The sequence below is a fragment of the Argentina anserina genome, chromosome 4 (assembly GCF_933775445.1).
Source record: "Argentina anserina chromosome 4, drPotAnse1.1, whole genome shotgun sequence".
Lineage (NCBI taxonomy): Eukaryota > Viridiplantae > Streptophyta > Magnoliopsida > Rosales > Rosaceae > Argentina > Argentina anserina.
In genome coordinates, this window is record NC_065875.1 from 26,576,783 (window position 1) to 26,602,975 (window position 26,193).

The 26,193-nt window shown below is 38.9% G+C and overlaps 3 protein-coding genes across 3 annotated transcripts; all 3 read right to left on the reverse strand.

Moving 5' to 3' along the window:
* Positions 1–791: 791 nt before the first annotated feature.
* Positions 792–2,630, reverse strand: LOC126790839 (RING-H2 finger protein ATL46). The gene has a single exon (XM_050517189.1). It carries the CDS (start codon positions 1,994–1,996, stop codon positions 881–883), a length of 1,116 nt encoding a protein of 371 aa, XP_050373146.1. The 5' UTR covers positions 1,997–2,630; the 3' UTR covers positions 792–880.
* Positions 2,631–4,966: 2,336 nt separating this feature from the next.
* LOC126791795 (transcription factor PAR2) lies at positions 4,967–5,703 on the reverse strand. Its single transcript, XM_050518278.1, has one exon. The coding sequence runs from the start codon at positions 5,523–5,525 to the stop codon at positions 5,247–5,249; it is 279 nt and encodes a 92-aa protein (XP_050374235.1). The 5' UTR covers positions 5,526–5,703; the 3' UTR covers positions 4,967–5,246.
* Positions 5,704–13,296: 7,593 nt separating this feature from the next.
* On the reverse strand, positions 13,297–24,810 carry LOC126792505 (protein RICE SALT SENSITIVE 3-like). Its single transcript, XM_050518915.1, has 6 exons — positions 24,597–24,810; positions 24,418–24,468; positions 24,113–24,319; positions 14,295–14,406; positions 14,065–14,106; positions 13,297–13,965 (listed from the first exon to the last, which is right to left on the reverse strand). The coding sequence occupies exons 1-6, from the start codon at positions 24,731–24,733 to the stop codon at positions 13,297–13,299; spliced, it is 1,218 nt and encodes a 405-aa protein (XP_050374872.1). The 5' UTR covers positions 24,734–24,810.
* Between the last annotated feature and the right edge of the window lie 1,383 nt (positions 24,811–26,193).

The window sequence follows — 26,193 nt, forward strand, 5'->3', positions numbered from 1 at the left end:
AATATTGTGTGCATTTTATTATATTCATCATGACGGAGACACTTCCCCTTCAATAATTGTTTCTTTGTTATAGAAAAATTGACTCAAAAAATGATAAGAGACTAGTAATCGGAAACTTTTATCGCATTATATGATTGAGAACACGCCACCTCTAACGAGCCCACCATGCACGGGCCGTTGCCGCCCACCGTGATCAGCCTGTCAACTCAAGCAGGCACCTTATCATAAGAGTCCCTCACACCCCTTTTCATCACGATCCCACCTACCACTATGTCTTCCAAAACAAAAAGGGATTCCATGACCTGATCACAAAGAGTTCTCCAGAAACAAATCTTCTAGAGACTCCCAAAGCAGCCAAAATCATCATTTGGAAGTCACTATTTCATATATCTACAACAAAGTTTATGTTTCTTCTTTTTCTTGTTTACACATTACATGGTTTGATTAGAACTCCTAAGAAGAGAAAACAATGGTTTCAAACTGAGTGTTCTAGAGTGCTCTCCAGTTTTGATGCTCTAAACCACAGTAAATTTTCTATTTCATGCAGTGGAAGGTGGTGGAAATTACCACATCTTCACCTTGCCAAAATGTGAAGCAAAAGAACTTCAGAATGACAGCATCTAGTCCTAAGCATATTGCTAAAGCTGCTAAAGTAAAAGCATTGCCAAGATCACTATATACCATCTTACTCAAAAGATAAAGAGCATAGCATATTGTGACAAAGTAATATGAGACAGGATCTGTATAACAGCAAAGAAATCAAATTCCAGAACAAAGCAAAAGCCTAGAGCTCTTTTTCTGATAAAGAATTTATATAGATCCATTATATCATTTATATGTATGATGAAGAAATACATATTACATACTACAGCACATGATGTTATTTATCCTGAGATCTATTATAACTCCATGGCAAACCCACAGTAGCTGACGAAGAAGTGGCCACTTGGGTTTCTGCAGAACTTGGAAATTTGCCCTTTCTAGGCCATAGCCAAATTTTGGAAACAGAAAAGCTCTCACCTTTACCTCCTATTCTTTTCCCCTCAGTATCACTATCACTGTTGGAGTTCCCATTTTGCCCAACTCTCCCTTTCACAATCCTCATACTATCACCATTACCACCTGATCTCTTAGGCCTCAGAGCAACTTGTACCTCTAAATCAGCAACCACATATTGGTATGATCCCATTGAGTAACATCTCCTTGCATCCAAATTACTACTACTAGTTTCCCCCTCTATTCTCTCCTCACTTCTTCCTTCATTTCCTTCATTTCTGGTGGTAGTACTTTTAAACTTTCCAAGTCTCACAGAAAACACTCTCTTCTCAATCTCATTCTCTGCAGACTTGTGACCAGAAATCAGACTCCCGTTTCCTCCATTGGAAAACCCTTCCTCTTCCCTCGAATCATCGAAATCGAAAACTGGGTTCTCAATGGAAATCCCTTGTGCATATAGTGTCCCTCTACAGAGAGGGCAAGTAGAATTTGACAGTAACCATGTATCTATGCAATCGATGTGGAAAGCATGACTACATAACGGAAGCAATCTCAGCTGGTCCTTTTCAGCAAACTCACACAAACAAACTGGACAGTCAAATGGCTCATTTAGACCCTTCAAGTCTTTATAGAGGAACACAGGAAGAGCATCAATGAAAGCTTGATCCAATCCAGAATCATGAAGATGGAAGAGCTGCTGTAACTGTCTCTGGAGAACTCCAGACCCAGACATCTGTGGGTTTCTGTTGGATTCAGAAATCGATGAAGATCTACGCTTTGTAAGATATCTAACAAGCAAGTGAAGAATTCCGGATACGAAAAGCACAACAGCTAGAACAATTATGATGAACAGTATTGCTGGACTAATTTTATTGTCGGAAGATGAAGATGGTGGTACTAATTGCTTCTGATATTCAGTATCATATGGCAGTGGAGAAGGAGAAGAAAGAAACCGAGATTGAGGATGGTGGTGCTTGATTTGAGCTTGATTCCAAGACATTTTAGATTTCTAGGAAAACTAAATCCACCATTCAAGAACCAAAATAACACTTGACCCTTTATGTAAGCTCAAACCAACTTGCTTGCTTGGTTTGAGATCAAACCCAACTCACACTATGAACCAAACAAGCAACATGCACATTACATATCTTGCAACTCACAAGAAACCCAACTCAGTTGTGGTCAGAATCAGAAAAAAGAACAGTTCTTTGACCCTAAAATAGTTTTATAAAGGCAGCTTCAATATGATTGGCCTCAGAAAATCTTTGGCATAACTTAGAAACTGGTGTACAAGAAGAATAAAAACAAGGAACTCTGTCTTAGAACTGTCCCAGTTTGCAGTGTACCTGGGAAATCTGGCATTGATGGAGCCCAGCTGTCCATGTTAATAGCTTGGACAATGTTGCAGAGCTTGGCAGAGAGGAATTACAGAAACCCTAACCAAGGTATTACGGGCAGAGGCCGCAGTCCCACCTCAGGGGCTTTATAAACAGATTATAGTAGAGAAAGTCTTCAGGAAATTTCAGTAGGAGTTGAACTGAGACCTGGTGTAATGGAACTAGTAGCTTCCCAAGGAGCAGGACCGGGGGTATTAATGTCATTTAGATATTAAGGACGGTGACCTCATGCGTGTGCATCATGGGACTCATGGCATGAGAAGTGTTTTCCGTACCACCATGTCTTTACGGGCCCAAGAAGATCGGTATATCTTCACTTCCATGGATCCGAAAGCCCATTAGGCTAACCGAAGACAAAACTATTGGTCGGACTGCTCGCCGGAATCAGCTGGTTACCTAAAGGTCACGTTTACTTTGGATGAAAGGGAATCGATCAGTTTGGGAGTCATTCCCATTCCAGGTTGAAATGTTGTTTACTAAACTACGGGGGAATCAAATATATGTGGGGCATTGTGTTGGATCGAGATTCATTCTTCTTTTTTCATTTCGGAGTGAGAGATTGATATTGAATTTAATTCGCCGCTCCTGAATCAGATTTATTTTCTATTTTACCCTTATAACATTATTAAAATTCTAAATTGTCTATGTCAAGGCCCTACAACTTAAAAAAAAATTAAGAGGGTGTTATTGTAATTGAAAGAGTTATGATTCATACTTCATTTTTCATTCCATATATCAAGTAAACAAAGAAATCGGAGAGTCAGAGAATCATTATCTCCCAATCTCATTCTCCCCCAATTCCATTCTCCCTCAATTTCATTTTCCCTCAATCTCATTCATGTTTAGTAAACATGCCCAAAGTCTTTTGAAATTTTGAAATACGATGTAGTAGTTGAGAAACACTGTTCAACCTTTGAAATTTTCTTGTTGTGATTTGTAATGCGTGTTCTAGTTGAGGCTGTCTCATGCATTAGAAAAAAAACTTGAGGAATCAAAATTCAATTTTTATATATGGTCCATTTCTTGAGGAGTTTGATATAATAAATTAGAAATACTGATATAGTCCAATATATTTCAACGTGAAATGACCATATGGCCGGAGATGTGGACCTGAAGCCAATCATTATTGCCATCATGCATCTTCTCAATTATATATACAATAAGTCCCTCCTAGCTAGGTCTTTGTTTTTGTAACTAAAAGATGAAATTAGTTAGTAGCTCACATATATTATATACACGGCTGGAAATGAAGATTGTGAGCTTGTGATCGGAGATGGTAGGCCATCGAGTACACGTTCTTTGGTCTGAGATTAGTATAGTTTTTGCCAAACATTTCTTAAGTGGTACATGCCATAAGAATTGAGATAGTGGCTTAAATTGATTTAAGAACATGCATGGGCGTGATAGGACAGGTAATCTATAATTTCCTTCTTTTTTTGGGGAAATATACATTTTACAATTGTTGCTTGTAATTGCATCTATAGATGAAAAACATTTAACAATGGGGTAATTAATTTAGCAATTAGGAAGGTTCCATAGTTTGCATGTTATGGAAACAAATTACACTGGGTTAATCTCAGATATGTAAAGGACCAATAGGATATGAACCTTTCTATTTTACCAAATAACCGTCAGCATTTGGATTCATCTTCAAATTGGAAGTTATGTAATGTGTAAAGCTATTTATGACTGATTTGCAGGACCAAATGATATAAATTGGAATTAATGAATCTCTTCTAGTTGACGTATACAGATACTGGATGCCAACTTTCTAACTGCTTCAGAAGTTTCTAAGAGTTCCATTAATCTTTCTTTTTTTGGTCAAAACAGTTCCATAAATCAATGAAAGAGAAAATCATTAACTATTAGTGACTTGACTTGCTGGTTGGGGAAAAAATCGTGTTAATATCTACCCATCTTTTCAATTTTCTTTGTTGTTTTGTTGACTCCATGTACTTCGATAAACTGTGTTTGTTATTATTCAAGCTTTTTGAAATAAATAGCTAGCATATAGTTTAAGTTAAGTGACAAATCAAATATTGTCTATAGATAACTAGAGAGAATACTTTGCATACAATTTTTAATTACACAAACCAGATCAACTTCTATCTTCTTTTTTTCAGGAAAATACTAGTATACATCAATGTATGTTATATATTCTACATCAAACGGTCGATATTATTTTGTGAGTGTGGTCAAAAAATAATATTCATTGTCAACCGTTGGATGTAGGATGTATCACGTATATTGATGTATAATATATTAACTCTTTTTTTTTGTGGGAAATCACAGATGGGAGTACGGTACGTACTTCACTCAGAACAGAAGACTTGTTGAAGAATCTATAGAGTATTAACACAGTTTACCATCTAGCTATTGCCCAAATGATCGAGTGCATGTTATTGACCAAAAAAAAGATCGAGTGCGTGTGTTAAACTTAAAACCCTAGCTGCTGCGCTGCTACTAATTACCAAAGTTATATACTATATAATATATATGCCGCCACAAGAAGATGAGAGGAGATGAAGCCAGGAAATTAAGCTACATAGAAATGATCGATAGAAGCTAATAGCTCTCACTATATAATCACAATTAGAATATCATAATAATATCAAACCGTGACTTGAACTCTGAGATCCCGCAGCTCTCAGCTGATGAACATCACCAGTGAGATTTAATTTAACAACGATCGACCTCACATGCATGCATATCACATATTAATAGCTCTATATATATCTAGCAGGAGATCGCAAAGAAAAAAGATTACATATTTTATGATATATATCAGTACATGAAATAAGATGTAGATCGACTAACATGCGCATGGTGATCATTAACACGTACTACCGATTTTCACAGCTTGTAAATCTTGGAAAGCGCTTGCAAAACATCGACCTGGAACCTCAAATGCATTATGTAATCCGCCGTGTGGCGAAACAGCCTCTCCGCCTCCAGCCCTCTCCCTCCCGGAATCAGCATTTGCAGCTTCCTCACCTTCACTCTCACAGTCCTCGACGTCCTCCTCATCCATCGACGTCCTCGTTGATTTCCCCCCACCGCACTCGGACTCCTCCTCCTCCTCGACCTCATCTTCATGGAACACTCGACATGATCCAACGAACTCATTCTCATAATCCAACAAGCTAAGGTATGTTACAAAAGAACAATGATTCAGAAGAAGAAGAAGAACTTCAAGAAGGAAGGGTGTGGAAGTGTGGAGGAGGAGGAGGGGATATAAATGATGGGGAAGCAAAGCTAAGCAAGGTAGGCGAGTAATATAGCAGAGGCTATATAGGGCGACGGGGCCATGTGAGCCGAGCCATTCGTGTTTTTTCCTCGATCTCCTTCACTCCAAAAATCACCACCCCAACTCCGATGGACCAATAATTCCCCCAATAAGGCCACAAAATTTCCCTCACGAGCACAGTTCCGTTGTCGTTTTGCCATATGGGGCTACTGCGGCGGGTCCCTATCCAACCCCACCCCCGTTCTTTCCGAGCTAGACCCACGCACGTGTCGTACAGCTATTCTCGCACGCTCGTGTACGCAAGCCATTATCGATCATCTGCATCCTTCTAGTTCCATCTCTGTTTAGTTACCAACTTACCATGTCCCCGTCCCTCCCCGAATCCCGGAAGTTAACTACCCCTTACGTCGCCGGTCTGATTCTCTACGTTGGCTACAAACTTCTGACGATCAAAGAATTCACACGTTCGAGTTTTCCAACTTAGCAATCCGTATCGCATGCATGTGTTCGTAGTGTATCTTGTGCTTTACGTCTTTACAAATATATCCAACGGTAGTATGCTTGAGTATCGATTATAATTTTATAATTAGTAGATTGAAAGTGTCACACACCACGTAATTCCGATGTTTTATTTCAAGTTGATAAGATTAGCTCATATATAGGGTAATCGATTAGTGAACATAACATGTTAATTACGTGGCTGAAGTAGTTGTCACGAGCACTTCATCATTCTTGTGTAAATTTACCCGTTTACATGGGAATTTTAGTGTAGTCCAACTATGTTCCCGGAGATCATACACATCGTGATATGTCATGTGTTTATAAAGGAGCGACCGGGGGGGGGGGGGGGGGGGGGGGGGGCTGGAGGAACAACATGGACGTGGTTATCACCTTCATATTTGGTGATATATTTTTGTAACCATAATTATTATGTGTACCTGGAGCATCATGTGACACTGTGATGTGATATACTGAGTCGATCATATTACTTCATGGTGTCGTAAACATGCAAGCGGTGAAAGGGAAGAATTATTTAAATATGAGTAACCAATTAGAAACAAATACAATAAAACATAAACAAATAACATTAAAGGGGTATGTCATATAAATTGTGTACCGGGTACATATAATAATTTTTCAATGAGTTAGGGCCATAACGAATAATGACAACGTGTGAGGTTGGCAAACCTGGATGAGTTTTGAAATGTAACCAATTTTGCAAATTGAATGGATATCAACTTTTATATCTTTTCCAAAATAGAATGTGGAGGTTGAGGAGACACATGTAATGTGAGAAATGACATTATTCTTCTTTAGGTAATTGATGATTGAAATACATTAATGGAAGCGGAATAATATGGGCAAGATTGTGCATGCTAACTTATTATCCAGTGTTCATAATATGGTATGCAGGGAGTGCAACTATTTTATGTCTATTAATTATCGGTAACATGCATGGATAACTTGGATGTGACTCCCCTCCTAATTGAGAAGTAGCGTATGTACGTGCTTTATTCTTGCATCTTCGATAATTCATTATATATGTGTATATCAATAGATTGACAGTGCACAGGGTAGTGATGTTGATCGATATGTTCGTTTAACATGGGTTTGAGGCATCAAGCATAGACTCACTTGGATGACATGTTATATCCTCCTACGCTTATATACGATACTTGTCCACAAAATTACTTAACATGCGTGTTAGCTTAATAGTAATCGATCGTGCTTCATAGTAGTCTACCTAGTACGATGAGATGGCTTACGGTATCACCTACCGCCCTACGTACGAGCCGACTCGGTTTCGGGGGTTTAGGCATTGAACTAACACTGCATGCAAGTGAAAATAACAATACTAGCTGGATAAGATATCTACATTGTAGCCTGTAGAAGGTCCACTGAAAGAAACTTAAATAAGAAAAAATCTGCTGTACGCGGCTGTATGCCATGCATACAGCAAATCTTTCCCAAAACTTCACACACTTCCCCTCGTACATCTCACATTCCTCTCTCTTTTGCCTTTAAAACATTGCTGTATAACATACAACAATGTACCCGATAAGTAATGCATGTGTGAGTCTACGGCTTTAATGAGTTATTTCACTTATTTGCATGCATTGTATGTATGGTAACTTATAAACAGTGAGATCGATGGAGGGCCAGTCGACATCGATTGTCCCTATAGATCAACTCTATTACATGTGAGTTTGTCAACTCACTGATCTCGACCTCTCCGAAAAGCATCAGGTATCAGAAAATTCAAAATACATAGAAATGGAGCTAATTAGTACAGTCTCAGATCGAATTCATATATATACAGTCGCATAGGTCGTATATTAATCTTGATGTAAACGTTGACGTGTTCTAGGCCCTTACGGGTTAATTAACACACGATTCAAACTGATCATATCGGAGGATTGTCTCCAACGGCGGATGCATATAGTAGGCTATATAGGCAGCCTATACGAAAATTTTGTATAGATACAAGTAGATTTATGGTTGTGATGAAAATGATTTTGGTTAGTTGGCAATCTGACCAATTTTTTTGTTACTCTCTTTCCATGGTCAAAGTTTCGTTTGTTCCTACAAGCATTCTTTGGGTTTTTATACATTTTTCCCATATTATTCCTTCCTTTATCCTTTATATCTTTCTTTGGTTAAATTACATAATTTTCAATTATCTTGCATGTCTTTTTTTTCTTCCCACTTTTCTTCACCTTCCTTCTTTAAATGTTTTATTAAACAATGAATATTTTAGCATTTTCTACCATACGTGGAGAAAAGACTTAGAAATTATTTCCTCTTATATTTCTACACTTTCACAAGTGTCAATAGGGAAAAAAATCTCCTCAGATGAGTATTAGATTGGGTTCCAAACCTCAAAAAAAAAAATCTAACTAGCCTAGGTAGAATTCTAACCCTAAATCTGCCACTGATTGTCTCTATAAATATATCGGAGATTTTGATATGTGTTGTTATTAGAGCGGTTTTCGATTGGCGGCGAGTTGATACTACTTCTAGAATCGTTTGGTTTGGTTGGGATTGGGCTTGGCTCTAGTGGCGAATCCATGAATTTTCGCCAGCCAAGGCAAGAATTACTTGTCACTTAAAAATGTAATTACTTCAATTCAAAATTAGGGTTTCATGTAATATTGCATATCTAAACTAAATTTAACAATTCAATTAAATTTATCAAACTCATTCAACATTCATAGTGAGACAACAAGATTACATGATAATCAAACATTCAAATAAGTCATTAACCAACAAATGAACGAATTAGAAAAAAAAACAAAGATACACTTTGGTGAATCAATTTTGAATGGAGTGTATTGAATCAAATACTTACTTAAATGCATTCATACCTAAAATAGTTATCTCTTGCTTGTGGGCTTTGGGGGAGAAATTGAAGTTAAGAAGGGTATTTTGTCTTTTGAAAATTTAGTTTTGGGAAGGTGGGGACATAGGCAGAAATCCAAAAGTCCAAAACTCCTTCTCTGTAGTCCATAACGCTTCAATTTACATGTGTGTTAACCAAAATTAAAAATATATAACCGACGTTGTTTTGGGAAGGAAACATAATTAATGAAAACAATGTCGTATTGGGCAAAACGCAAAGAAAAAAAACAAGAGAAAGACTCGCTGCTACGACGTCGTCTTCTACCTCCATTTTCGCCGGATTTTACCATTTTTATATGGTTTATCTCCGGAAAAACTTCTTATTCTACGCCCAGATCTTGAACCTAGCCTAGGCAACTGCCTAGACTTTCCTACATATGGATCCGCCACTGCTTGTCTCGTGTCTATTACTTTTGTGATAGTCTTGTAACTAGCATTGTTAGTATGGATGAACATAGAAATTTAGTTATTCCATTGTGTAATTCTCTTAGTATAATTGTAATTTTTTTGGTGTAATATAGTTTCTTTTCTAAAAAAGAAAAGAAAAAAAATGATCATGTCGATCGTCATATTACTGAGCTAGGCAGCTAGCTAGCTTTCTTTCTGGCAAAGACTGTCATACACACGTAGAGGCTGCGCTAGGCTAGCTGTGGACACAGCATGTTAATGTGCAAAGCGACGTTATGAGAAACTGATGGAGCTGATCGAGAGCGAAAGAGATGGAACACATTACACATGGGTGCTTATTAGTAACTGCAATCATAGTCAGAGGAAACACAAGACACCCACACTCACATGCACACGAGCACACAAGACACTACTGGAGATTGAGGGTAGGGGACCTCATACGATCGAGTTCATATATATATCAGCTGCCACCTGGTTAGCAAGGTGGCTAGTTAAAACTTAAATAGAAACAGGATCGTCCACCTTGCTATATGCGGCTCGTTTCGGGCCTTCATTCCGGCCCCGGGTGTAAAGCTTGCAAGTTGAGAGAGGGAGGGAGCTAGCAAGCTACTGGCATGGGTGGCTAGTTCGATCAGAGAGTAATTGAAGTATTGAACTATAATCTAGTCTCAAGTTGCAGTTAAAACACTGGCGCCGGCAATACGAATTGCCGACAATAATACGTACTTAATTCTTTTCCTAGAGTTCCATGCAAGATACGGGTACAAAATTTTGTTTAAGGCCTTTGAAATCAAAGAGAGTCGACAAATACTACGCTACAATTTGGAGCATTTTACATGTGCTGAACGCTTCGATCTAGACAGCCGTTGTTGTATCCCTGTGCGAGCTGTGCTGCCTGTGCAAGCTGGTTAATTGGTTGGATATTATTACTTTGTGCGTATATGATTATGAGCTGGTATATACATATAGGTAGCTGGCTACTCAAAGCTACTGGATCAAACCAAAGGTGACCGACGTGTAGCTAGTGCTTGACGCTGGTTGCTGATTAGGTCATGGCCTTATTAAAGGTACGTACATATGTGTGTGCAGCTCAGCTGGACCCTAATTGCGACCGAGTTGAAGTTGTGGTGGCCAGAGCTGGTGGGCCGGGAACGGAACGCACATGGTTGCACATGTATCAAATTTACACTCCGTCGACTTTGCTTGGTGTTGATGAGTTATATATCAAGGAAAGCTATTACTAGGCATATGGCATACCCACGTTAGCTCAAACCATCATCAATCATGTTTGAAAGGGAGTAAATTTTTTGACTGATGCAATAGCAAGTATAGGACTACTATAGTTGTATTTGTTTGTTGGAATTATTCAGTCTCTTCTTTTGTCTGCTGCTAATTTTTAGAAGTTTTTGGCTTGTTCTTTATTCTTGTAACACAAAAAAAAAAAATACCACCCAAATGTAAATAGCCATGTCGTTGTATGTGCGTTTATGCTGTGTGTTTGCATTGATGATTTAAACTCATTATGTATACTTGCATGTTAAGCTAATTTGATTACATGCCATGGACGACAATTGAGTTTCTTATCGTCATGCACTTGCATGTTTTCATAATTGTTCGAATTCTGATAAGAATTTGGACAATTCGATCGTCTGAGCAGTGACAACAATCGGGAGGCTGTATGGAGATGGATCTAGAGGCCATGAGCTACCCGCGCCCGGCCGCGCGTTTGAGGGATTTATTAGTATTAGCAACGAAGTTCGAACTAGAACCACTTAGTAACAAGTCAGCAATACCGGATAACTAAGAAATACGACCAATAACTACTACAAACGCAGTAGTGAAGACTGGAAAAGATCCATGATATATTACCACAGAAACTGAAGCAGCCGGGGCAAAAATACAAAGCGGAAGCGGACGCATGTAGTACGAAGTAACAACAGTTAAAATTAAAATGTTATATTGATTGTTTGATATATTGAGTGAATTGATACAAGGCTAAGCTATCTATTTATAGGAAAGATTAGAGAATATTGCACTGCTGTTAGTACTAATTCTAATGATTAAATCTAGCTGTTAACACCACCATGAGTAACATACTCATGCTTTACCAGCTCTTCCAACACAGCTGTTCCAGCTCTTAACTCAGGATAACAATAACAAGCATGATCCAGATCCCGATGTCAATCAAGCTGAAGAGATCGCCACTAATTAATGCGTGAGCTAGCTTTGCATGATTTCCAGGCTAGCTTTGGTACCATTGCATGCAAGAGAAGCTTGGGATTTCATTAAGAAGAATGTATCAGAATACAGCCACAGTCTCTGATCGATTAATACATACATCAACTAATACCTAGAGGCTACAGGGTCTTTATACTATATTAGAACTCGTGTAATAAGCTTTCAAACAGATTCCTAATAGAAAGAACCACTGGATGAGTAACACTTGCCAGTGTGCCTTCATTCTTCTCTTTAATTTGGAGCATTACTTACTCTTCTCATGACTTAACCTTGACTTATCAGAAGCAGTTCCAACTTGAGTAGGGAGATTCGACGCACAGCAATTAGCAGGTATCCCTACTGAAACACTTCAAGGACGAAGTAGTTTACGTAAGCTTTGCATTAGAATTTTCTGTTGAACTGTTGAAGAATGCTCAAAATAATTACTTTACACTTCTATCAGATGAGCAACCTTTATTTCACTTACTATACAGAATTTCCCTGTAAGACTAGTGTCATATACAGTACTAAGAAGTTCAGTACTTCAGATTATACTTTTCAGTTATCAGAAACATAATGCCAGATGATCATGCATTGTAGCATATGGGATTTATTTCTAACCAACAAAAATAGTGAGTACCAAAATATCGATCAAGCAGAAGGACGAAGGTCCATCAGTCTCTGGTTATATATACAATAGAACTAGTTAACATGTCAATTGTTTCTGTGTGGTGATTGAACCGCATTGACGGGGAAGAACTCCATCTTCAAGATCCAAAACCTATCAACCATGAACAAGCGTTGGAAGGTAGAGAGAGCTTGGCAGCCTTCAACCCTCCAAAATGTAATTTATGTGTAAGTGGAGATGTAGAATGGGTAGGACTAAATGGAGAATGAAACTGGCTTACCTTGAATAAGTGAAGATGCATGTACTCATACAGTTAGGTTTAAATTTGTCACACTTTACTTTTTCATGTGGGCTTATGAAAGTGGAGAAAGTGGTGCTATCACATATAAAATATATTGGGTTTTAGGCCTTGAGCTCATGTCTATTGTAAAAACACTGAAATCAGACGTTCTATATGGTCGAGAAATAGGTACAAATGACTTCATATAACAATAAGATTGCATTGATTTTAAAAGTGTGTTGCGCGGACACTTGCATCTAGCGCTTGGTGGTCTAAGTGTAGAAAAATATGTAAGCATTAGGCTTGGTCAGGATATGAAGTAATTGGCCACAGCAAGGAAAATTTCCTTTACCCTTAGTTAGGACTTGGGACAAGAACAGGGCCTCTACTTCCTAGCCCAGAGTTTCTTAGTGTGGGCCTTTGGCTCCCGTACATTTTTAGGTAACAAGATGAAACGAGATCACCCTTGACTAGCTAGAATTCAAGATTTCAAGGTACAAAACAGTAAATTCCCATCACCCTTAACAATAATTTCAGTATTTTATTGTTAGAATTCAGTCCTTTTTTTTTTTGAGAATGTTAGAATTCAGTCCTTAGATTCAGCAAGCAGCTAACAAAAATAAATTAGCATTAACTTTAATAAATCAGCAACACAATACTGTTTACTCCGCTAGTATAGCTCCTGATCGATTACACGAAATATATATACGTCTGCTAGCTGATCTCAGTGTTGGTGATGGAAATGCTGGGCTTGTTGACGGCCGTAGACGGCGGACATAGAACTGCTGCTCTCCCCGACGTTACCGCAAACCTTCTTGTGCTCCGGTTCCCCGTATTCCTCTTCTTCTTGAACATCAGTCTCCTCCTTAGCCACTACCTTCTGCTCCGTACTTGCCATAAATTGCATATCTCCTCCTCCATGATGCTGAGACGATTCCGGAAACTGGTGATGATCATGAGTAGTATTAGGTAGCGAGGGCACCACAGAGGGAAGCTTGGAGAGGAGAGCTTCAAGGCTACTCATAGAGGGTGTTATGTTTTTCAACATTGGCACTTGATGGTTCATGTTGAAATGGTGCTCATAATATTGGTCATGAGTAGTACTTGGATGTGGTGGAACAAGAAGATTTGTACCATTAGTATTCATGCCTTGGAAATTGTGCCATGCATGGCTATGATGATCTGAAGGAGCACCAATATTACCATAGCCATGAGGGTCAAGCTTGAAGCTGGGGAATGATGGAGACGATGGGTGAGGCAGAAGAACTCCAGGGATGCTCTCAATGTAGCTCAACCTCTTTCTGAGCATAACAACATAGCTCAGATCTTCAACTACCTTGTTAATTGATCCCAACTGAACTACGCCTTCCCTCACTGCTATCAGAGCTATAGTCTGCAATGATATTATACACCTAAATTATCTAATAGATCAGACAGATAAGTATAATTTGTTATTTTTATTTAATTCTGTGGCGATTGTTTTAGTATATACCTTTATGCCAGACTGGAACTGGGCTTCCCATGTCCTAGGGTGCTGAAGCAAAAGAAGCAAAAATTAAATGAAAAACCTAACAAGCTAGACATGCGCTTACACATATTCGAAATTATAAACACCAGTGAAGTAATTAAACCTATAAGCATATACAAGTAGCAAAACTAGCATGAAATCTGAAACTAAATCCTAGATTTAGTGTATAATTTCATACAATAAATGTATTGTACCGAGTCAGCTGAGTTCTGCCATGCTGATAAAAAGTTGATTTCTTGATGCTGATCATTTGGTTCTTTGTATATCCACTTATGACTGTGATCTGCTGCCACTTTCCCTATCAACCTGCTTACCCAACCACCAGAATAAATCAAGCTTGATTTCTATACATTCAAAAACCAAGAATATTAATGTAACGACCCCAAAATTTCAAGCTTAAAAACTCAAAATTCTAAAGTCGTTAAACACAGAATAATCTCAATAAAATCGAAATCTTTTAAGTGCACAGCGGATCATCACTGAGTTATCAATACAACTCAGAAAAACCAATTATTACAACCCAAATTCATAATTTACATTACGTAAGTTGGAATGTAATAATTCTCACCATCTCTCACAAAATAGTCACACAAAATCTTCACACAAGCTGGAGGTAAATCACTTCAAGTCCTCTGAGCGGTCCGTCAATTTCTGCTAATCTACACCTGCGGAGTCATCCACTACACCATCGAATTGGTGCACCGGGATTGTAGACACAAACCCGGTAAGCTTTACAGCTCGTATGAGTAAAATATTAAAATAACTCAAGTCTCATAAAAGACACAACTCCACATCAACACAGTATAATGAAAAATCATGAGAAAACGAGCAACCCATCTGGTTACTCTAATACTTTCACAAAATGGTATCTAATGAGCGCTGGTACACATCCGTTACCCCTCACTTAGTATACCGCTGATGTTGGGCAACCACCCGCCACCCAACATCCAAAACAAGCTGAGTACCCATGATCAGATAACCACCCGTTACCTCATGCAGTACTATGGCAGACAGACTAGAGCTCTAACTGTATCGTAACTTTCGCCCGGCCAAAGGCTAGGTTCCGACTTGCCTCACATGTACAATAATCTCACATCATATTGTACCACACATCACGTCCGAAGACAAATCACAATAGTTCACATTTTCCGTGATAAAATCACGTACAATAATCACACATCATATTGTACGTTTGAAAACTTTCACGATATATCCACAATAAAATCATAACAGTACATTATATAGCAAACTATATATATTCGTATTTATTACCATTTATACAATATATACATAGCCCACTATATCCTATACATGTCATATTTCATAAACACCTGAAGAATTACGTACGATAATCTCACATCATATCGTACCATTTAAATCACACACATGCACAATTTTCTGTCACCGAAATGACTATTTTTAATGAATTAATAACAGTACGTAATTTAATGAACTATATATATATATATGTACTTATTACCATTATACAGTATATATGTAGTCCACAAAATTATATACATGTTGTAATTCATCTGATAAACACACTTGTAAAATGTTGAATCACCACGAGGGTAGATTCGTAATTCAGTGAGATTTTACTCACCTTATTGACTTGAGCGTAATTCCACAATTCGCGATGCTAATTCCTTTCCTCGATTTAACGATCACCTTAAAAGAATAAGAAAAGAATTTAGAATCGTTTCGTAAACCTTTAAATGCCAAAACAGTAATATACGGTTACTGTTCAGCAATTTTGGTTTATACGAAGTTACTGTTCACTACTCAATTAATACGTATTTCTGTACGTATAAATATTATATACGTATTTCTGTACGTATATATATTAAATACGTATTACTGTACGTATAAATATTAATACGTATTTCTGTACGTATAAATATTAAATACGTATTACTGTACGTATAAATATTAATTACGTATTTCTGTACGTATAAATATTAATACGTATTTCTGTACGTATAAATATTAATACGTATTTCTGTACGTATAAATATTAATACGTATTTCTGTACGTATAAATATTAATACGTATTTCTGTACGTATACGTACGATTTAATGTAAATACAAATTCAGTAAATAAAATTTACTAAATTACCCTTTTTACAATTTACTTTTTACATTTACCGAAAGTAAATTATAATTACATTTACCGTAGGTAAAACTTAATTACATTTACCATACGTAAATAAAATTTACATTTACATTTACCGTTACACAGTAAATTACCAAAATACCCTTTCAGTCGAAACTATTTACTCCGCCTCACACGGCGGCGCGTGTGGCACACGCGCCGAGCCCAAAACCGGCGCGTGTGGCGCCACCACCACCCCAAAACCGTCCTCCTTTCTCCCCTCTTCCTCCCTCCGCTCCTAAGCAGCCCCTACACCACCCCACGCCTCCCCACGCGCCGCCTAAGGCGGCGGTATTCCTAAAATTCCTCCTCCTCCGATTCTCACTCCACAATCATTCTAAACTATCCCAAATTCAACAAATTTCAATCCACAATCACACACCAACAACAATCACTTCCATACTTACCTAGATCGTATAGTGGGGCTCTTGGAACTCGTCGGAGATGGATGGATCGTCGGTGGAGCTCGATCCTTCAAGGGGGACTTGCCTCGGCTCGAGTTGCATAGTGGTAGCTCATCTACGGCGTCGGAGGGAAGAGAGAGGTGTGGATCGTGTGCTTGCGTCGGCGGAGGGCTGCTCGAACGGCGGAGAACTGGAACCTGTTGTTGCTGGGCTCGGTGTGGTTCGATGATCTTCGCGGCGACGCTGGAGCTTGTGCCATGATCGGTGGGACGTCGCGTCGAGCTGCTGAGTGCCATGGAGCCGGCGGTGAGGAACACCTCCCTCGGATGAGGGAGATCGAAGGTCGAAGCCGAGGGAGGGGGAGAGCTCGGGTGAGAGGGGGAAAGAACGAGAGAGAAGAGAGAGAAAGTGAGAGGGAGGCGGAGAGAAACTGAGGGTTTCCAAAAGTGGAAACCCTAATCACAAAACATTCTATTTATACTCGTTTCCAAATCGGAAACTAACTTCCGACGTTAATAACTTTTACATCCGACGTCCGATTCGAACGTGTCACATGTCCACGCACTCGTATCGACGAGCTCTACAACTTTCGTGAAGGAAGTTTTCGCAACCGATCGACGGAATAAAAGTCGATATAAACGTTACGGAAATGTAACGTTTTTCAATTTAAACGTTCCGAGAACGTTTCCGTTTCTCGTTTACTAACGTCGCAACCAAATACGTTCATTCTAATAAAATTCGAAATTTTATAGAATTCCAAATCAAACTAACATTGTTTAAAATTTAGGGTTATCACAATCTACCCCCCTTAAAGGAATTTCGTCCCGAAATTCAAACTCACTCAACAAACAACTGTGGATATCTAGTCATCATGTCTGACACTAGTTCCCAATATGCATCACCCTCATCATGGTGACTCCACAGCACCTTGACTAGCTCAACTTCTCTCCTCCGAAGCTTCTTTGTGGATCTATCCAGGATACGAACCGGTTCGACAACAAAAGTGTCATTTTCCTTCACTTCAATGGTGTTATGATCGATCACATATGCGACACATCAGGATCATACTTCCTCAACATGGAAATGTAGAAGGCATCGTGAAAGTCCGGCATGCTAGTAGGCAAGGCTAGTTTTCCCACCTTCTCGAGAATCTCAAAGGCCCAACATACCTCCGCCAACTTTTCTTTCTTGTCAAGTCTCACTACTCCCAACTTTGGCCCAACATATAGGTGATCGACATGTCTACCTTAAGTGCCTCATAGGGTACCATGCCGATGTTGGAATAGTAACTGTCGTTTTAGGCTAACTCAATCAATGTCAAACGTTTTCACCGCTACCTTAAAACCCAGCATACAAGCTCTCAACCTATCTTCAGTTACCTCAAACTTCCTCCATCAGACAATCTGTCACATGTCCTAACCATAATAGTCGCATGTGAGCTACTCAAAATATAATCATCCTCCCGAAACCTAATGATGTTTTCAGCATGGAGGCGTCAACGCCCTCTTTTGTCTAGTTTACCACTCTCTTGCGATTTGACAGACTATCCTCACGTCATGAGTTAGCTCCCACCACTGAGCATGGCTGAAACTCTCAACATCTAACATGAGTCAAATTAATGATTAACACATGCCTACTACTTACATCACACATAGTGGTTTTCAAATAAACGTGCTTTATCACGACAATACCTACATGACTTCTCCACAAATCATCATTAGAATAACGAACCTACCATTCCTTCCAATCAGCAAAATAATCCCCTTTCATGATCATCTTATTGTAACCATAAAAAGTTGTCGTGCATGATATGCACTCGAGTACTATATTTGTATCGGCAACACGATAAAGAAATCTTAACTCATTGAGTTCACAACCACCACAGAACACCACCTTGGATTAAGAATTACTCTCAAACAGTTCACCAGAGAATCGACTAATATACGCAAAAGGCTGTAGAAAATTCTACTACCACCACAAGAGAGATGCATCACGCATCCTACCACCTTCACCAAAGCTTACCGTCGGAAAAGAAGTTACAGCTACCTGCTTCAAGTCGCAGGACAGGTAAAGAAAATATTTATCTCCCGATAGTGGAACATGAAAATTAGGTGGAATTACAGTGCAAAATAAACACAACCACAACTGAGATATAACATTCCCCTTTGTTCATGCATACCTCAAATGTATGACACATGGTCCCACACAACGCCCCAGTGGCAACATCTATAGTATTGATTTTTCCCACAGTCGTAATATAATAAATTCAGTAAACAATTCAACAACTGAATCCTGATTTTGGATCCACCATCTCGTCTAGACTAACCCAAGATTGTTGCCACACTACCACTCTAACAGTTGTTTCTTTACTTTTATCAAGAACTCTCATGGCCAACGCATTCGGCCAAAATAACTCCTATGCAAGCAGCAATATAATTGATCACTCTCTTATCATAAAATTTATCCCTTGTTGAACACTTGAGTCAACATCTCAACATCTCCTTATCCAACAATAATAATTTGATGCATAGAGGGAAAAAAGCATCTAAGTCTCGAATACTAATACTACTTGCACTTGAAAAGAAAATCTGATTCTCAACCATTTCTTTACCGGTTGGAAGGTGCTTATCACGAAAAATTCGTCAAAACACCACTAAGCTAGGGTCATCTCATACCTTACCTTCAATAGAGTTTACTTCCCCGTCATTGCGTCTCATTTGGACCTGTGGCATTGTGAAGTTCCAATCCCCAACACCAAAATAATTAAATCCTGAAAGATCAGCGTTCTCAATTAAATGCTCATCTAGCAAAATAATTAATTCGTGATGTCTAAATGAAATTTCTTTAACACATTAGATTTCTTGCTCAGCCAAGAACAATGTGTAACTTCAATTGTCAAAGTCCGAAACAAAACGAGTTAGAACGTAACAACGACGTAAAGTGAATCTCAGTTTAATAATTGTATCACCACCTTAAGGACGTATCACACACATCATCAATCCTAGGTAAATGATACATAGTCTTGATGGTCACCCTAATCATTCCCCTTTACTTCACACTCAACCGCATGAGACTTCTTTCTTATTCACGAATAACACCGGCACCACTCAAGCTGAGACACTAGGTTTGATGAACCCTAGGTCTAATATGTCATCTATCTGCTCTTTCAATTCTTTAAACTCGTTCTTTCCCAATCCCATAAGGCGCCTTTGATACAGATGCTATACCAAGCACATCATCAATAAAGAATTCAACAACTCTCGAAGAAGGTAACTCAGTATCTCCTGAAACACCTCACTATACTCGAATAGTAGAACAATGTCTGTGATAGCTACTTCTAGATCCACAAACTCCACCTTTGCCAAGACTCTAGCTATCATGGCATTATCCGACTCGAGGCACAGATACGAAACTCTGGTATCCTGAGTCTATGAAAGAACTCATCATGTCAACACAATCAATCACCGCGTACTGCGGCCTCAACCAATCAATTCCTCAGATCACATCATAGGGTGGTCCGGAATCACTATCAAATAAGCAGAGAACTCTCTACTTCCAATCACAATAGGACAAGCCGTTCATTGTCTCCAATTTCGAGGAACACTCCAAAAGTGAAGTGACACATAAAGAGTTTCCCATAGGCGTAGGAATCAATCCTAACCCCTCCACTGCCAACTATCAATAAATGAATGTGGCTATCATCCTCTTCTCTAACTCAGAGTACTCAATCATCACCAAGTAAGTCCCAATACTCCGATCCAATGGTCCGCTACCATATGATCCAAGCGTCATGAAATGACAGCACTAGCAGCTCACTCATGTCTGTGATCAACCTCAACACACGACTATCGTCTCTAATGATAGCAACAAGATCAACTTGTCTTTCCAGTGGAGCAGCCTCCTAATAAAGGTTCTGTACATTGCGGACTCGGCCTGCAGCCCTAACTCGGCCTCGACCTCTCGTCCGTCCTCGGCCCTGTCCACGGCCATTTTCCAAATTCATCACCATTCAACAATTAACACTCAGTCATACATGTGAAGTCTCGAATTCGACAAAATAGATCCAACCAATATCAATCATGAAGTTTCAGAAGAAGGTGAATCATCGGAGTATCGTCACAATACTCTCTACAGGACCAAACCATAAGGTATGGCTCCTAACACTCTCGCGTACCCGGCGACATATCAATACCGAGGAGCATGTGATGGGTGCCCGCCTGCAGTCGGATCATCGCTCCCGGATGATATTGATAATCACCAAATACACACTTAGGCTCTGATACCAACTGTAACGACCCCAAAATTTCAAGCTTAAAAACTCAAAATTCTAAAGTCGTTAAACACAGAATAATCTCAATAAAATCGAAATCTTTTAAGTGCACAGCGGATCATCACTGAGTTATCAATACAACTCAGAAAAACCAATTATTACAACCCAAATTCATAATTTACATTACGTAAGTTGGAATGTAATAATTCTCACCATCTCTCACAAAATAGTCACACAAAATCTTCACACAAGCTGGAGGTAAATCACTTCAAGTCCTCTGAGCGGTCCGTCAATTTCTGCTAATCTACACCTGCGGAGTCATCCACTACACCATCGAATTGGTGCACCGGGATTGTAGACACAAACCCGGTAAGCTTTACAGCTCGTATGAGTAAAATATTAAAATAACTCAAGTCTCATAAAAGACACAACTCCACATCAACACAGTATAATGAAAAATCATGAGAAAACGAGCAACCCATCTGGTTACTCTAATACTTTCACAAAATGGTATCTAATGAGCGCTGGTACACATCCGTTACCCCTCACTTAGTATACCGCTGATGTTGGGCAACCACCCGCCACCCAACATCCAAAACAAGCTGAGTACCCATGATCAGATAACCACCCGTTACCTCATGCAGTACTATGGCAGACAGACTAGAGCTCTAACTGTATCGTAACTTTCGCCCGGCCAAAGGCTAGGTTCCGACTTGCCTCACATGTACAATAATCTCACATCATATTGTACCACACATCACGTCCGAAGACAAATCACAATAGTTCACATTTTCCGTGATAAAATCACGTACAATAATCACACATCATATTGTACGTTTGAAAACTTTCACGATATATCCACAATAAAATCATAACAGTACATTATATAGCAAACTATATATATTCGTATTTATTACCATTTATACAATATATACATAGCCCACTATATCCTATACATGTCATATTTCATAAACACCTGAAGAATTACGTACGATAATCTCACATCATATCGTACCATTTAAATCACACACATGCACAATTTTCTGTCACCGAAATGACTATTTTTAATGAATTAATAACAGTACGTAATTTAATGAACTATATATATATATATGTACTTATTACCATTATACAGTATATATGTAGTCCACAAAATTATATACATGTTGTAATTCATCTGATAAACACACTTGTAAAATGTTGAATCACCACGAGGGTAGATTCGTAATTCAGTGAGATTTTACTCACCTTATTGACTTGAGCGTAATTCCACAATTCGCGATGCTAATTCCTTTCCTCGATTTAACGATCACCTTAAAAGAATAAGAAAAGAATTTAGAATCGTTTCGTAAACCTTTAAATGCCAAAACAGTAATATACGGTTACTGTTCAGCAATTTTGGTTTATACGAAGTTACTGTTCACTACTCAATTAATACGTATTTCTGTACGTATAAATATTATATACGTATTTCTGTACGTATATATATTAAATACGTATTACTGTACGTATAAATATTAATACGTATTTCTGTACGTATAAATATTAAATACGTATTACTGTACGTATAAATATTAATTACGTATTTCTGTACGTATAAATATTAATACGTATTTCTGTACGTATAAATATTAATACGTATTTCTGTACGTATAAATATTAATACGTATTTCTGTACGTATAAATATTAATACGTATTTCTGTACGTATACGTACGATTTAATGTAAATACAAATTCAGTAAATAAAATTTACTAAATTACCCTTTTTACAATTTACTTTTTACATTTACCGAAAGTAAATTATAATTACATTTACCGTAGGTAAAACTTAATTACATTTACCATACGTAAATAAAATTTACATTTACATTTACCGTTACACAGTAAATTACCAAAATACCCTTTCAGTCGAAACTATTTACTCCGCCTCACACGGCGGCGCGTGTGGCACACGCGCCGAGCCCAAAACCGGCGCGTGTGGCGCCACCACCACCCCAAAACCGTCCTCCTTTCTCCCCTCTTCCTCCCTCCGCTCCTAAGCAGCCCCTACACCACCCCACGCCTCCCCACGCGCCGCCTAAGGCGGCGGTATTCCTAAAATTCCTCCTCCTCCGATTCTCACTCCACAATCATTCTAAACTATCCCAAATTCAACAAATTTCAATCCACAATCACACACCAACAACAATCACTTCCATACTTACCTAGATCGTATAGTGGGGCTCTTGGAACTCGTCGGAGATGGATGGATCGTCGGTGGAGCTCGATCCTTCAAGGGGGACTTGCCTCGGCTCGAGTTGCATAGTGGTAGCTCATCTACGGCGTCGGAGGGAAGAGAGAGGTGTGGATCGTGTGCTTGCGTCGGCGGAGGGCTGCTCGAACGGCGGAGAACTGGAACCTGTTGTTGCTGGGCTCGGTGTGGTTCGATGATCTTCGCGGCGACGCTGGAGCTTGTGCCATGATCGGTGGGACGTCGCGTCGAGCTGCTGAGTGCCATGGAGCCGGCGGTGAGGAACACCTCCCTCGGATGAGGGAGATCGAAGGTCGAAGCCGAGGGAGGGGGAGAGCTCGGGTGAGAGGGGGAAAGAACGAGAGAGAAGAGAGAGAAAGTGAGAGGGAGGCGGAGAGAAACTGAGGGTTTCCAAAAGTGGAAACCCTAATCACAAAACATTCTATTTATACTCGTTTCCAAATCGGAAACTAACTTCCGACGTTAATAACTTTTACATCCGACGTCCGATTCGAACGTGTCACATGTCCACGCACTCGTATCGACGAGCTCTACAACTTTCGTGAAGGAAGTTTTCGCAACCGATCGACGGAATAAAAGTCGATATAAACGTTACGGAAATGTAACGTTTTTCAATTTAAACGTTCCGAGAACGTTTCCGTTTCTCGTTTACTAACGTCGCAACCAAATACGTTCATTCTAATAAAATTCGAAATTTTATAGAATTCCAAATCAAACTAACATTGTTTAAAATTTAGGGTTATGACTGTGATGCTGATCATTTGGTTCTTTGTATATCCACTTATGACTGTGATCTGCTGCCACTTTCCCTATCAACCTGCTTACCCAACCACCAGAATAAATCAAGCTTGATTTCTATACATTCAAAAACCAAGAATATTAATGTATTGACTACTTATCCACCATCCTCAACATCAAATATTGATGCCTTACCCTTCTCCATAGTTGTAGATCTCATGGGACAACTTAAAGAAAAGCTCAGGTTGCAGGCCATGGTAATACTGGTGATGTTGAAACTGATCACCACCGTAAACTGAAGAAGGGCCTCCTGGACACTCACCATTGGATGAGTTGATCTGATCATGAGCTGGGGAGGGTGAGGCACCAAAGTTACAAAAACCGTCTTCCCAAACCAATATCCTGCCATTTAATTTGTATACATGATGATCAATCAGTATGATCATATATATAAGATAGTTCATTACGAAATGGGACATCAATTAAAAACATATATATACCAGTTCCTTCTGTTCCCTCTTGACCTGTCATAAGCTCCGTGACCTTCCCATCTGTTATAAATAAAACAATATATAGTTAATTAGTTTTCAACTTACACTATGAAGTAACTGTACGTGTGCCGCCTGTACAAGAGGAAGAGAAAGAGGAAGAAGAAGAAGAAGTAAAAGTATTTAATTACTTGGGTGGTGGGTAGTTTCTTGGGAGGATTCTCCAGAAGACGGCATAGATCCACTGTGAATTTTCTTGACTGCACAAGCTTCTCAGTGTGTGTTGAAGCAGATGAGTCACTGCCAAAGGGTTAATATGTTCTTCCATTGCTAGCTGGCTACGTACTAGTCTCTCAAATTCTACCTGCTGCTGCTGCTTCGATCTGCTCCTTCTGCCCTTTCTAACTCTTTGAGTTTAAGATGAGAAGGAAAACCCCAACGAAGAATTACTTCATATGATGATATATGAGCTCACCTACACGGGTGTCTCTCATTTATACTACTCTCTCTCTCTCTCTCTCTCTCTCTCTCTCTCTCTCTCTCTCTCTCTCTCTATTTTGATTTTTTTTTCTTTTACCATAATGATTTTCTGAGGGCCTACCTTTGCGGTTCCCAATGGTATTTCTTTCAACCCTTAATTCAAAATATGGTATTATTATGAATTATTATGGTTAGGCGTCTCAGAGAAACGACCAAACCTTAATATTATTCCCAAACTGCATCATTATCATTCTGAGAATTGAGATATGGTAGTAGTAGCAGCTAGCTAGATACCACCACTTTGATCGATGAGAAGAGTCGACCCATATGGCCATATGTTTGATCTCTCATCACCAACCCCAAGCCCCAATACATGTTGCATTATTATCACGCTCTGATTTTCTGACACATATAGGTAATAGTATTGCCACTCATGATGATTTCAGTCCCATGAACACTCTCTTCCTTTGTTTTAATTTCAGCGTAGTAAACCATGGCTTGTTCCACAGAAGAGTTCAATGCGTTTCATTTCGGATGTTAATTAATTCCAACAGAATAGTTCCAAATATGTAAGGCACTAATTTGTACGTCCTTAATAATATATATGGTAAGGATGATCTACTGTGAGTTTCATCCTTAATTACGCATGTACGTACATGCAGTTAGACAGAGATTGGATTTGTATAAATATCTGTACGTAACACTTCTGTTCTTCTGCGCGCCTCAGCTCCTGCTACTTCTTCATTGTTAGTTGTCCAATTATAAGCCTCAGTATCAATTATAAGCCCCAGTCAGGCAACCACCATTATTAACCAACGCAGTCTGCACTCTCAGCACTCTGCATTCTGCTCCGTTGAGACAAAGAAAAATGGCTTAGTTGCCCACTGTTATTTTATATTTTCGCCAATTAACAATTACTAATTAATCACCATACATATTTACTATGCTAATTATAATATGCTTTCAACCTTATGGTGTACTGTTTGTCTATGGTTAATTAATCTGGTAGCTAGGGTTGCAGAGACTGCTCAGTTACAGTGAGTTAGGTACGCACACAGAAGACATAGATACATAAACTAGCAGGAACAGCGACTTTGTACAGTACTGTACTTTCCTTGTAAATAGATCAAGCTCAGTCTCTCTCAATTGCAGATTTCAGAAGTAAATATATACAAAGAGAAATCAAAGGAAATGAGCTATTGACTGCTATGATGAAAACTAGTCTCTCTCTCTCTCTCTCTCTCTCTCTCTCTCTCTGAATAAACTTAAATGATGAACAAAAGGAGCTTTCAGTGTGTTCATTATTTC

Coding starts and splice junctions, on each gene's coding strand:
- LOC126790839 (XM_050517189.1), bottom strand. CDS start 1,996: ATGTCTTGGAATCAAGCTCAAATCAAGCACCACCATCCTCAATCTCGG.
- LOC126791795 (XM_050518278.1), bottom strand. CDS start 5,525: ATGAGAATGAGTTCGTTGGATCATGTCGAGTGTTCCATGAAGATGAGG.
- LOC126792505 (XM_050518915.1), bottom strand. CDS start 24,733: ATGGAAGAACATATTAACCCTTTGGCAGTGACTCATCTGCTTCAACAC. Junction 24,320..24,417: donor AGAGGGAACAGAAGGAACTG/GTATATATATGT, acceptor ATTAAATGGCAG/GATATTGGTTTGGGAAGACG. Junction 14,107..14,294: donor GGCAGAACTCAGCTGACTCG/GTACAATACATT, acceptor CTTTTGCTTCAG/CACCCTAGGACATGGGAAGC.